General features: G+C 41.8%; 1 protein-coding gene across 1 annotated transcript; it reads right to left on the reverse strand.

Moving 5' to 3' along the window:
- Positions 1-238: 238 nt before the first annotated feature.
- Positions 239-1,799, reverse strand: LOC128261652 (uncharacterized). Its single transcript, XM_052995442.1, has one exon. It carries the CDS (start codon positions 1,707-1,709, stop codon positions 363-365), a length of 1,347 nt encoding a protein of 448 aa, XP_052851402.1. The 5' UTR covers positions 1,710-1,799; the 3' UTR covers positions 239-362.
- Positions 1,800-13,325: the final 11,526 nt, after the last annotated feature.

Consider the following 13,325-nt stretch of genomic DNA (forward strand, 5'->3'; position numbering starts at 1 on the left):
TTAACTGGCCGAGTGAGTGGAGGTCATGCCATATGTGAGGAGAGTCCAAGAAGCTGGAGACTCGGGGCCCAGAGCACAGTTAAATCTTTTGGCTGGCCATAAAGTGTGTTGATTTTTCCATTTGCCAGACCCTAAAGCGAATGCAATGCGAAATAAATAAATGTTTGGGGTAGAGGAGACCTTGTGGAAAATTGCCTGCAATCGGGGAGTGTTTTGAGAATGAAAATTTGCGTTGCGTTCATTTAGCCAGTGCGTCTTATTTATTTACAAGAAAAATCATACAAAAATCATAAAAATATAAGAAAAATGTGTGTGTGTGTGTGTGTGTGTATATATACAATCCGCCATTTTTGAGCTGTTGATTACTCAAAATCGAACTCGAAACCATCTTCCTGGTATTCGTATTCGCTACTGTCGCAGGTGACTTGAACATACTTGTTGCACTGCCAGTGATAATATTCCTCGGGTGTGAAGTTGCCCCACATCATGTCGCTGAAAACTTGCAGGGGTCTCGGGTTCCGTTCCTGGTTGCGAATGTTCACCAGCTTGTTGAGTTTTTCCCAGTTGCTGTGGTAGCTGTTTAGGGCCAGGTGCTCCAGATTGACACACTCGGCCACCATTTCCAGGAGCTGATACTCCCGGACGATCTCCCAGCCACTGAAGCTGATCACCTCCATTTGGTGGCAGGGCATGTGCTGGCGGTCCAGAAAGAAGTCGTTGTGGTACCAGTTCTCGCAGACCACTTTCCTCAGCTTGGGCAGTTCCAGCAGCAGACTGTTTTGCCAGCGTGCTGGCAGCTGCACCACTTCGTTGTTAAGGGCAATCCTTGTGATCCTATCGCTCTTGGCCACCACAATCTGCTGGAAGATGGTCTCCTGATCCGCATTCAGTTGCCGGGAGTCATCGAACCGAACGGACAGGTTTTTTAATTTGGGCAGCTGTAGAACCTCCGAGAGCATACCCTCCACGGTGCTCAGATTGATTTTCAGCACCTCCAGATTGGGCAACTTGATGTCCGTGAGTCGGACGCAACTGTCGAACTGATCGGTGATGTCGAGGACCCGCAGCTGTGTCATGTTCAGGCAGATCTCCTGCATCCAGCGGCTGTCCAGGGGCACCGAGTGGTACAGGGAGTTGAAAACTAGCTCCTCCAGCTTCCTGAATCCGCGCATATACAATCCAGATAGGTTCATGCAGGTCATCAGGCGTTTCAGATTGGGCAGCATTACTGTGAGATCCCTAATGTCCTCGTCAACCACTGTGTTGGGATTGCCCGCCAATATGCAAGTGTCCACCTTGGGAAACTTTGTGATGTTGATGTCGCACAAATGTGTGATGTAGTCGTAGAACTCGGCAAAGGAGCCAACGCCGTCTTCGTGGACATGCAGGTCGGTGAAGCTGTCAGCCATGTGCTCCATGAAGAACACATAGTCCTCGATGTCCAGGAGTCCCAGGAACGGGGTATTGGGTCCCACGATCAGGTGAAGCCTCCTCTGCCAAAACTTGAGGATCTGCGGCATAAACTGGGGATATGCCCTGGCCATCCTAACCTGATCGCTCAAGTTATCGATCTCCTCGAAGATCTGCTCAAAGAATATCATGTGCAGGTTGTCGATATAGTTCGGTTCATATTCCTCAATCGGTGGACAAGTATGTGGCTGGGAATCCAAAGCGCTCTTGTAAAACACTGTATTGTGCATTTGAGTCATGCTTAAACTTTCGTTTAATTTGCTCGTTGTTGAAGATGATGAAATCGATGCTTCCTTGAAGGCTGCTGTCGGTCGACTGTGCTGACAAAGTGCCAAACATAAGTTTTTATGCAAATTTAGGTAGCTGATTAAAGGGTGAGCCAGGTAGTGGGGGAAGATGCACTTTGTCCTGATATTAGTCAACCATTTTCGCTAGCTAATCCTTTTTGAACAGCTGCGCCAGCTTTTGCCGTAGTAGTTACCTGTGCTACCTGATCTGGCGGATCGTGCCGTGGTTTGCCGGTCCTCATAAATCGCCCCTCATACTGCCAGCAATTTGTTAGTGTGTGTGTTGCAGAAAACCCTATCTGTACAGTTATCGCGTAGCGTCTCGCTAGTTTGCATATTACACGAACCCAGACGTGTTCTCAGATACCTCCTCGGCTCCCTGCTCCACGCCAGAATCTTGGCCGGATGCGTTGGACAAAACGTGGTCAGCATTTGGCTCGCCTTGGCTTCTAGGAAATGCTAACAACTCTCGCACTGCACTCGCAAGCAAAGAACAGTCCCACCGAATGGATTCTGTGAGCTTCAACGATCTAATAATCAAAGCCAAATGTTTTTGTCTGCCAGCTTAGCAAGCGATTAGAGGAATCACAATTGGAACCAAAAAGATGGGGAAAACACTGAAAGAATAAAATTGGTTAAATATAATTTTTATATAACATCATTCAATTGCATTAATTTAAATACTCCATAAATAAAATCTTTATAGAAAACATTTTAATAATTTAGATCAACTGTTATTTTATAAACATTGACTATTCGAAAAAAGTTTAAGTTTATTTTGACTAATTAGTTTAATAACAATAAATTATTTATTTGTTTTAGACATAAAATGATATAAATTCTGTTCAAAAAATTATAATCACTAGAAGTAGATTGTTATAAATGTCTAGTTTCCTATACAAATGTAAAGTTAATTTTTTGAGTGTGCGAGGAGGTTCACACCATTTCTTGGCCAAACTTGGACAGTTTCCCTCCGTTTCTCAATGATAATTTTTGGATACCCCGTTGTTGTCAATTGTCGTTGCGTTGCTTTTGTCAGGGACTAATGGCATTGTTGTCAGCCTTGTGTGTGTCTATGGCCTGTCAAAGCATAAAACTCGGGAACAGACAATGCTGACAATCTTGGCCGGGGAGGCAACTTAATGTCTATATAATGCACATTTATGTTTTGGCCTGGTTGGTGAAAATATTTTCATTTGTTCATATTTTTCAACAAGTTGTTCGGTACACCCCAGCCTCATGTTCATAAATTCTCAGCGTCTTTTATTTTTTGGGAAAACGTTGCTTCACACGAGACTTGGAAACGAGTTGGGGACCTGATGCAAATGCACTTGTCTCTGCTGTTCGGTTTTTCGGCTATAATATTTTTTGGTTTGTTATTTGACTGTCTTATCTGAGATCAGTGTCGATCAAGGCAGCAGACGAATTGTGAAACTTGACATACGGAGTATATATGAGAAGTGTATGGGTATGTTTGGGGAGGGACTCGAGAGACTGTTTTAATAATTTTGACGTAATCACATCACAACAATCTACCGTGGAGTCTGTGGCTCTTTGACTTTGTCTGGCTCCCAAGTGGACAGTTCTTTTTAGCCTCGATCTCTCCCTGATTTGTTCATTTAAATGAATTACAATATTTTATCTTTACACAGAGATCGTTGAAGCTTTAAACGTTGCTCACATACCTGTATCTCTTCCTCGCTTTTTCTTTACAGGTAGTTGAACTAAAGAAGTTGAGAACTTTCCAAGCAGCTGCCTGAAATTCCTATAGCCATAAAACCCGACAGATACAAAAGGATCCGGCAAGAACAGCTGCCATTGCTAAATCAGGTAAAGCCCTTTTGGCCAAATTACTTCACACCTTCGAGCCGACCAGCCAACACGATCGGTAGCCGGCACACAAAAAAATGGGAAGTGCACGTTTTTTAATTCATTTGTTCTAAAACTTAATCAGCCAGCGTGAAAAAGAGGAAGACTGCGTTTTTGGGCAGAGACAAGAAGTCGTGATTGCGCAACTCATAACTCACACAAGCCAACTTGAACTTGGCTTTGCTTGTTCCTTTTTTCTTTGCCTTTTGCTGCTGCTGCTGCTTACATTGTTTAATTAAAAACGATGCTGTTGTTGTTGTTGCAGTTGCTGCTGCTCTTGCAACACGTACCAAGATGATGACAACAACGGCAGCAGCAATACTGGCAGTGCTACAGCAGCAACATCAAGACACACACTTCAGCTGAAGGGGCAGCACTTCAAGTGGCTCAAAAGGACGACACGTATTGGCTTCTGTGTAGAGCTGTTTTTAGCTGCGGTTTGTAGTTGCAGTTGCCCGTTGCAGTTGGCCGCTGCAGTTGCTGCTGCAGTTTGCCATGGTGAAGTGGAAAGCAGTAGCTACAACAGCAGCCACAAGAGGCGCACCACTTGCCACAATTACCGGGCCGGGACTTCCAGCAAAACTACGGACTCTGACTGCGTCGGCTGCTTAATTTTCAGACAGCCTGCGATTATATTGCTCCAGAAATATACGAAAATGATGGTTGAGATACTCTTTCCCAGAGGTTGCGTTGAAAACTGACTCAATTCGATAGGATTTAAATTAAAAAAATAATGAAATGAAAGAAATTGGAAAAGTCAATACATATATTCCTTATAATAAAAGCACCTTTCAATATTGGGCAATCATAAGTTTTGAACTTATGTATTTGACTTTACACAGTTAGACAAAATACTTACAAATCCTAAATTGCTTTAACTCAAAATAACTAATAGATACTAGGCATTTTAATCATTTTTTGTACGGACTTAAAAAGTTTTTTTTTAAATAGTATTTGTATACATTCCTAAGTCATCGCCATTTTTTAAATAAATACCGTATTTAAATAAATATTGTATTTAGTTTAGCTTATTGTTTAAAATAAAGTGACCCACAAAGGTAAAACTTTTTAAAAGCTTCCAAGTGTGTAGCTAATTCGAAGATACAGTTCTCATTTAGTTTGTGTCAGCGCGTGGTGTTTATAATTCGCGAATCATGTTGCATTGTTCGGGGCGTCTGGTGCCGCTTCAGCTTCGGGTGATTCTGTTTCTGTTTCGGTGGCGATGATGAGGAGCTTGACTTTTATGGGGCCGGGGCCCCAACCTGGATGGACCATGGCATGATGGGGCACATTTGCCACGGACTTGAACTTGGCTCCTGTGAGCTCGGCTCGCCTTTAACAATGACAATTGTTAGTGCCGCAGTCCACAGCCACTGCTGATTATTTTGACTTGATAACGAGCTAAACAATAAAAACAAGCATCAGCCCAAACAAACTGAACAGAACTTTTCGCCAAGTCATGTTTATCAGAAGAAGAACTGGACAGGATTCATCCTCAGACTTCGGAGTGTGTGTGTGCTGTAATCAATTTGAATGCCTTGGGCTTTTTATTTTGCTGGATTCGAGTTTGTTGTGCTGCTTGTTTGTTGTGATTTCTTAAGTTGTTGCAATTATGTTCGGTCTGTCGCCAATGTATTCTGCATAAAAGTGAAAACTAATTGAGGAGGGGACGAAAATGCCCAAACGATCGGGAAATTAACATGTTGTCAGATGTGGATTTGATGTTTTTACCTTTTGCTACTTTAATGTTTGGTAGCACTTTGTGTCATTCGACACGTTTCCTACTTAGCAGTCGTAAATTGGCGATCCATAAACTGGCCAAACAATAAGCGGCTAACAATCGCTAACAAAATTTAGAACGACTGCAGCTCCGAATATGATCATGATCTCTTTTGTTGGCACCCGAAAGGCGATTTGCATAAGAATGAATGCAACCTGCGGAGGTAACTCCACCCTTTCCAGCTGCATTAAGTCACAAATGTTTCTTGGACATAAAGTAGAGTCTCCGGCGGAAAGACAAGATCCATGCAACTGAAGTTATCTCCAACACTTGATGTTCCCCAAATGGACTCCAGATGAAGTGTATTGTGTTGATTTTAAGGAGCGGATATCTATTGTATGCTTTTTGGAGCTATTCGATTTTAGATGAGATAAAATTTATTTTAGTGCTGTTTTACTGCAAATTGTTTTGCTTCTGAATGTCCAAACTATCGATCTGAGATTTCTATTCTATAGATCTTTGATTGTTTTGCTTCTGAATGTCTTAACTGTGGCATCCATTTCAGCTTTTTATATAGATAGTTTCTTAAGTGATCTTTTGAAGTTTCGGCGATCATTTTGGCCACTTGTTTTGGGGTTATGGTCTTTCAAGTTCGAAACAAAAAAGAAAAATCTTTTCAGTTTATTTTAAAACAATGCCCCTCATCGGAGGCCTTCCTACTTCCTTCAATTACTCACCCAGAAAATTTCTCAAAAGACCGCACAGACGGTGGACAGCCCCCTGTCCTCCTCACTCTGGATATTTTATGTTTTCGCCTTCGTTTATCATTGTACACTTGACTTGACCTCCCGTTCCAATTCATAAATCAACAAATCATTAATTTTTCACTCCTCCGAATAAACTACACGCCTGAGTACCTTACCAATTTCCTCCGGTCTGAGATGGAAAACCACACCGGTATCGTAGAGAAGAACGATGAGGAATGGGGGAGAAATGAGAACCCTTTCGCAGTGGGAAATCTTGGCTCCCACAATTAATCAAAGTTAAATTCGGAGCTGGGGCAAAGGCATTGAAGTGGAACACGCACACCCAGATAATTTGTTTATTGATCCATTGTGTTGATTTGTGGATATATACGAGCATAATTGAACATGCTAATTAAATGTGGGATTCCGGAGGGGAACCTTTCGTCATGTTGGATTTTCATAAGCTGTGACCCCCACTACTGGAAGTCCGTATCCTGTCGGTCTTTAAGATCGCATTCCTCCCTTTTCAGCGGCATGCTAAGTAAGATCGCTTATCGCCGGTTCTTAATAAATATCAGTGCAAGGCGATAGCACTCACACTATTTATTATACAAACATATTGTAGATTGGCCGCTTATCGGTGAATATGATCAGCCGAGTATCCCTGCCACAGACTTCCAAGCCGGGCAACGATCGACCATCGACCATCGACGGCCGATCCACGATCGACGATCGCCGATTGATTGATAATAGCACGAGATGCTGTATTACTGTATGGCAGAACGGGTTGGCCAAAAGAAAAAAAATAAACAGAAAACTCATTAACGCAATAATTAAGACGACAACAAGGTTTTTAAGATAACAGACAGCAGACAGAGACAACGACATGCTACAGGTACATTTTTTCGGTATGCTTACACTCAACCAATATCCTTAGAAAAGTGGTGTTTGGTTGTTCGAATGAATGTGTGATTACGAATTTACCTTATTACAAATTCACACTTTCATAAAGCTTCCATAAAGAAATCAGAGGATTCAAAAAATTTTAGGCAGATTTTAGATAGTTTTGCTATCTAACTTGGTGATGTAAATTTTAAAATTTGAAGTAGAAACGTGCCAGTGGTTAAAAAGTAAGGGATGATTCTGAAAACATGGCCATCAAATGTTGAATAGAAAAAAACCCAGAATTTAGACAAAAGTTTTTCAATTATTTGAAATTTTTTTGGAACAGGGTTTATGTAATAAAACGTTGTTTCTAAATTGCACTATTGCCCATCAACTGTTTTTGTGTGTAAGTGCCTTAAAAAAATTGCATAAAAAATAACTACGATAGAGAACTGTATTTGTCAAGCATAGAAAACTCCCTGGTTACCAGGGAAAGTTAGGTAGAATATTTTTTTGAGTGCACGGCGAATCCGCATTGAGGATCTGGGCCAGACTCTCCGACGCTGACGGGCTGCTTAGGCATTTGTCCTGAGCGGGACACGCGGCCCTGTGACTCTGTCACTGTCTCGTACCTGCCCTCGGGCCAGATGTGATAATGATAAAGGGCTGCTACATCAATCGCTGACAGTTGGGCTACCACACTTTTCATTTGTCCCTCCAATCTTTTCGATTCGCGATTCCCGATTTCCGATCCCCAATTCGCGATCCTCATCCTAAGTACCACTTCACGCTCCGCGATGCCTGGCTGTGATAAGATATTCAGGTTCTTTTACCTCTCAGATCGCACTGCGAAAAGAGATATTTATTGTGAAATTGATTTTTTATTACACTGTCACATTTGCAGAAGACGATCGCACATTCCTCTCGCTCTGGCTCGTGTGTTTCAAGAAAACCGCATTCAAGACCGGCAGCCACGGGCAATTTTACGCTTCATTTAGCGTGACGTTTAATTGGAAGTTGCTCGATCTTTCGACCGACTCGTTTTTTATTCCCTGCGAGATCAGGTGGAGTGGAGCAACCGCAGCTGGGGGAAAACGAAACGATATCGCCTTGCCGATCACTATCTGCCACTCTCTCCCGCTCCGGCAATTGCAGTTGATCGATTGTTGCGTTCGATTTAATTGATTTTTGTTTTGACTCGCTCATGAATTTGGTTATTTATATAGATAAATCCCATGACTGGACGGAACAGTTACAAGGTAAAATTTGAATATTGCACGCTCATGGCAATTAGAAGAACACGATCGGCGCTCACAGTTAACCGGAGGTGTTAGCCTGTTAGCCATAGGGTTTTTGAGGCCCTCCTGGCGCTGTTTAATTATGGCGCTGATAACATTCCGCCAAGATGGTAGCAATTATTCATCGGGGCGGGCAGCAAACAAACAGCAGCAGCAGGGCCTCCAGACTAGGTGGAACGGATTGGCTTGCAATAAATAAGCCAACATGATAAATGGGGCAGCGCTTTTTTAAATGTATTTTAAATGCAATTCGAATGTGGCAACGGGTAGCAAGGGGCATCGGAAGCAGCATCAACGGCGGCGCCTGTTGGGTCTCATTACGAGGATAATTTATGATGGCCAAGTGTGAGGGACGACGATGCCAAGGAAGCTAAGCAAACCTGTCGACAGAACACAAAGCTAGGAAAGTATTAAGATGAATTCAATTTAAATTTTATTGCAAGACAAAACTTTAAAACAAAAATTATAGATTGTGTTGTTAAATTCGCAAAAGTAATTAAAAGTAAATAAAAGTCATTTTTCTTCAGCGAAGTTCTGAAATACAACTCACCCTTAATAAGTCCCTTTAGAAATGTTTACTCAAATCCAATTTAATCGTGGCAAATAAATGACATGTTGTGCATACGTCACATTTCATTTGGAACAACTTAATTAGATTGCTAATAAGTCACCCAGTTGTGGCACTTGCCATTGAGGGGAATCCCAAATACCTCATCATCTTCCTCTTGGCGCCATTGCTGACAAGTGCTTGGGTGGCAACAAAAGAAAATGCCACATCGAAAGGGTGGTCCCCTCGCCATTTCGCACATGTTTATGGCTTGTAAATCGTGTAAATGATTGAGGGTATATCATTAGCAGGCCGAGGGTGAATTAATGAGCACTGAATTTAACCGTAGGAGGCGGTTCGCGACCTAAAAATTATATCTTGCAAATATATTTTACTTCGAATATTTAATACTAATTTGTAGCAATAATAGGGATTTAAATAAATTTAAGAAAATTGGAGTGCCGTTACCTTTAAAATCATTAAATGAAACCATTAGAGATATTACATTAGATCGAGAAGAATGAACTATTAATTTTTTTTCGGCAAATGTGGGTTCGTCTCTCATTTTCAAAACTATTTTCTGGGACACTTTCTCAGCTACTTTCATTAATTTTTTCCAGGTTGTATTTCTAACATGCTGTGTCCCATTTTAAAAACCGAATGTTAAATAGTCATACCGCTTTTATAAAATGGATGTGGCTATGCATTATTAACAAAACATTTATAATGCAACCTGTGGCCGGCTCTTGTTTGGCTTTGTTAACACCTGCTGTTTACATACCGAAATCAACATCTAATTGTGAACTGCCCATATTCCGCCTATAGTTTCGACTATTGAATCCACTATATCTGTGGAGCTACATAAATTAACATACGCTTTGCTCCAAATAAACTGACATAATTGCCGTTGAATTTATGGCTGCTGCATAAGGGTTACTTCTCTAAGACAAAGCCAAAGTGTCAAAGCAAGTCATTAGGTCCAAAACTTTTGGGGAACCAGAGTTCAATTAATTAGGTATTCGTATGCCTCTGTGCGTTGTTTTTTTTGTTTTGGGGAAATTTTTCACTTTGTCGCCTGAAGATGCCGACACTGTGATTGAGATAAAGAGATAAAGGCCCAAATAAAAATGCGATAAAATCTGATCGAAAATAATACCCCCTTTTCTTTCTTGCCTTTTAATTTTGATTCCACTTTGCATTTTTGGGCAGCGGGGCGAACGGCTTAAACTAAAATAAATTGCCGCCTAATATATTTTGGGTTGGGCGAGGGGCGAGGGACGAGGGGCGACGGCGAAATATGAAAACCTTTGGAGATTGTTTGCGGCAATTTTCCGGGCTAATTTGCCAATTTCGAGGCACGCCAAGTGAGATTGATCATAAAAATTGATTTTTTCTTAGCTCAAGTCGTGCTTCGGCGACGAACCCAATTGAATTCAATTGCCTAGTGGTTAGATCGCATGGAAAGAAGGTGTTGGTGTGGAACGCCTCGAGCCTAGAGTCAAGCCGATGGCTAAGTGATTTGCTTGTCAAATAAATATGTTTGATTTCATAGTTTTCCCGGAGCTTGGAAATTTATGAGGCCCCTCGGAATGTCCATCGAATGCTTAGCTCCGATAATGAACTGGAGGTAAAACTTTATGGCAGACCCAAAAATTGTACCGTCCATAAAATAATTAAATACTACTCAAAACACAAAAAACACGAAAAAGTTAGGACAGTACCAGTTTGGATCATTAAGGCCAAAAGTTTAGACTGTAACCCGCATGTTTGGGGACAATGTTAACAAGGCCGTTATAGTTTTCTAATGAAGTCATTTTGGTCAGTTTCTAATTGGGGGAACTTTGTCCCCGTGGCTCCAAGCTCGCTTTCTAATTAATGAACGATGTTGTCATCGTCATCGTCATCAGCCTCATCACATGTACTGAAATCAGAAATATCTACCGGCATTTATATGCATTTATTGATTTGCTCTCTTGCCGCGTCGGCTGATATATTTTGAATTTTTATGGGAGTTTAACAAGCCAAACTTTGATGCGAGTTAATAACTTTATTAGCGGTTAAGGCTTCGTTGATGTTTTCCTCGTCGTGTTGCGTGCCGTAATTTAATGGGCCCCGCTGGAATTTATAACTCCAAATGAGTCTGAACTATATTTTACAGTAGTTTAAGCTGGTTTTATGGTCGCCATGTACCGTAACGCCATTACCGAGATTAGAGTCGTTGGGATCCGGATCCTAGGCCCTCAAAGGCCAGCACATCTCCCTTTGGTTTGGCTGAGTTTGTGGTCAATAAAAAATCGTAACTGACATTTTTCGTTTACGAAAATGTCACAAATTCACAGCGGGACTGTTGCCAATACAAGTGATTTAAATTCAATAAATCATTGGAAACGCTGGCCCAGCCGCGCTGCGATCCATTGATGGGCTCAGACCCCTCGAAAGCCCTCTTACTTCTTCGGCAGTGTGAGTGCGGTTGGCTGCAGAACCCGAGCATTGGATACCTCAATCTGGGGGATAGTCCTCGGTCATCTGAGTCCGGATAAAAGGTTGCCTGCCAGAGCAGCGAAAATATTCATGTTGCTTATTGCGATTTAATTACAATTGGAAGGAATTCGTTTGGGTTCGTCTTCGGCCTGGACATTGTCTCATTTAAATTGGCTATTAAGTTAAGTGGGGAGGGAACCTGAGTAATGGTAGGATTGATCTGAATTATGGTTTAGATGGTTCTTAGAACATCGTAAGATATGAGATGATAATTTAGTTGACAATACGCGTACAACCAAAAGAAAATTTATTTTTTTGCAAGTGATTGGTATATTAACGAATTAACGAATATATATATATATATATATATATATATATATATATATATATATATATATATATATATATATATATATATATATATATTGCATTGTAAGAAAGTAAAATGCATAATTTCTATATTAACGTTTTACCATATAACCATGTATCGGCAAACGGAAAGGCGTATACCTTATTTCCTCAGCGCACGAAAAGGGGTTTAACTTCAGGGACCTTAATTCTTCTGAGGACCCTGACCTGCCCATCGAATCGAATTGAACTCTTCTCCTTAATGAGAAAGTTGGATACGTCTTTTTTTCTGGAGACCGCAAAGCACCAGCAAACTTTTGACTTTGACTCTTAACATATTTATGGGTTTTTGTGTGGCCGTTGCCGCGTGCCGTGTGCCAAGTCAACCTCACGGATACCCGCGAACACATCCCAGAGCAGAGATGGAAAAAACGAAGCGAAAAGATGCAGCTCAGACGCCCAGCAAGTTTTGCGGATGGAATGGAAAAAGGGAGGAGGGCCGCCGCCTTTTTGGCATTCATAAATTTGTAACTTCACTTGGCGTGACAATTGCAACACATTCGTGTGTACATTAGCCCGTCTCCCGGTCGTCCGTCCCGCTGTCCGGATATGTGGGGAAAATAGACGTTTCATTGTCGCCTGGCACTCGGCGCTCTGGAGTTGGAGCTGGAGGAGGAATTGGACTCGATTGGGGATCTGGGCCTGATCTTCTGGGGTCTGGCCTGAGCCGCTTTTATTTATCGGGGCCGGTGCACCGGCGTGTCCAAAGTGGAGGTCGCAGGAGCAGCAAAAGGAACAGGAAAAGGGATCATCGATCGCGCGATCGTCGCGCGTGTGGCGTTGCCTTGCAGCTGTGGGGTTTTGTTTTTGGATTTAGTTTTGGTTTTGGCTCGGTTTTGGCCTGTCCATTATAATGTTGTTGCTCTCATTGTTGGCCGCCGCGGACGCAACGATAAGAGCCATGTCCGCTGCTCTGTGGCCCAGACCGAGCCCTTTCATGTTCACAACATGTACCTTTAGCTAGTTTTACAAGATGTTTCCTGTCGTCGCAGCCGCATCGAATTGTTGTCAATATGCACTGCAAAAATAATGGATTAAAACAAGTGCTAAGGGCTAAGTAAAGTTTAGGTAGGAAATGTAACATGTCATTATGTATATAGTAGATCAGTGTTAACATAAATATTCACATTGATGCTTAAAAAATCTATAACCAGGGTTCAAAATATTCATGAAAATCTAAAATTTTAAAGTGCACTTTTCCGTCAGTGTAGACTGAATTGTATGAATAAAAGCAGGCAAAGACAAATCTCGGGCCAGACATGAGGTCTCTCTGTCTTTCTTAAGATTTCGCCATTTCAAAAACGCGGACATTCTTAATCATTGATTTAGACATACGAAAATTGATTAGATGCAAACCCCCCACCAGGCGAAATATGAAATTGTTGCATGCGGGAATTTATAGAGCTCCTCGTGATAAATAACAATTTGCGCGGAAAAAAAAGAGAGTTGATGATGAGCGGACGAGGACACTTTTATGGCCATGGCCACATGGTTCTCTCTCCCCCGGAGCTTTTCAGCTGATTGCAATGGCGATGGCAAAATCAGCGTTTCATAAATTCCAACCGCAAATGGCCAAGCACTTGGCCCGGCAATTTATGCGCCTGTAATTGGGTT

This window comes from Drosophila gunungcola, chromosome 3R (genome assembly GCF_025200985.1).
Source record: "Drosophila gunungcola strain Sukarami chromosome 3R, Dgunungcola_SK_2, whole genome shotgun sequence".
In the NCBI taxonomy this organism is placed as follows: Eukaryota; Metazoa; Arthropoda; class Insecta; order Diptera; family Drosophilidae; genus Drosophila; species Drosophila gunungcola.

What these genes read in the sequence shown, in the direction of transcription:
- LOC128261652 (XM_052995442.1), bottom strand. Translation starts at nt 1,709, where the DNA reads ATGACTCAAATGCACAATACAGTGTTTTACAAGAGCGCTTTGGATTCC.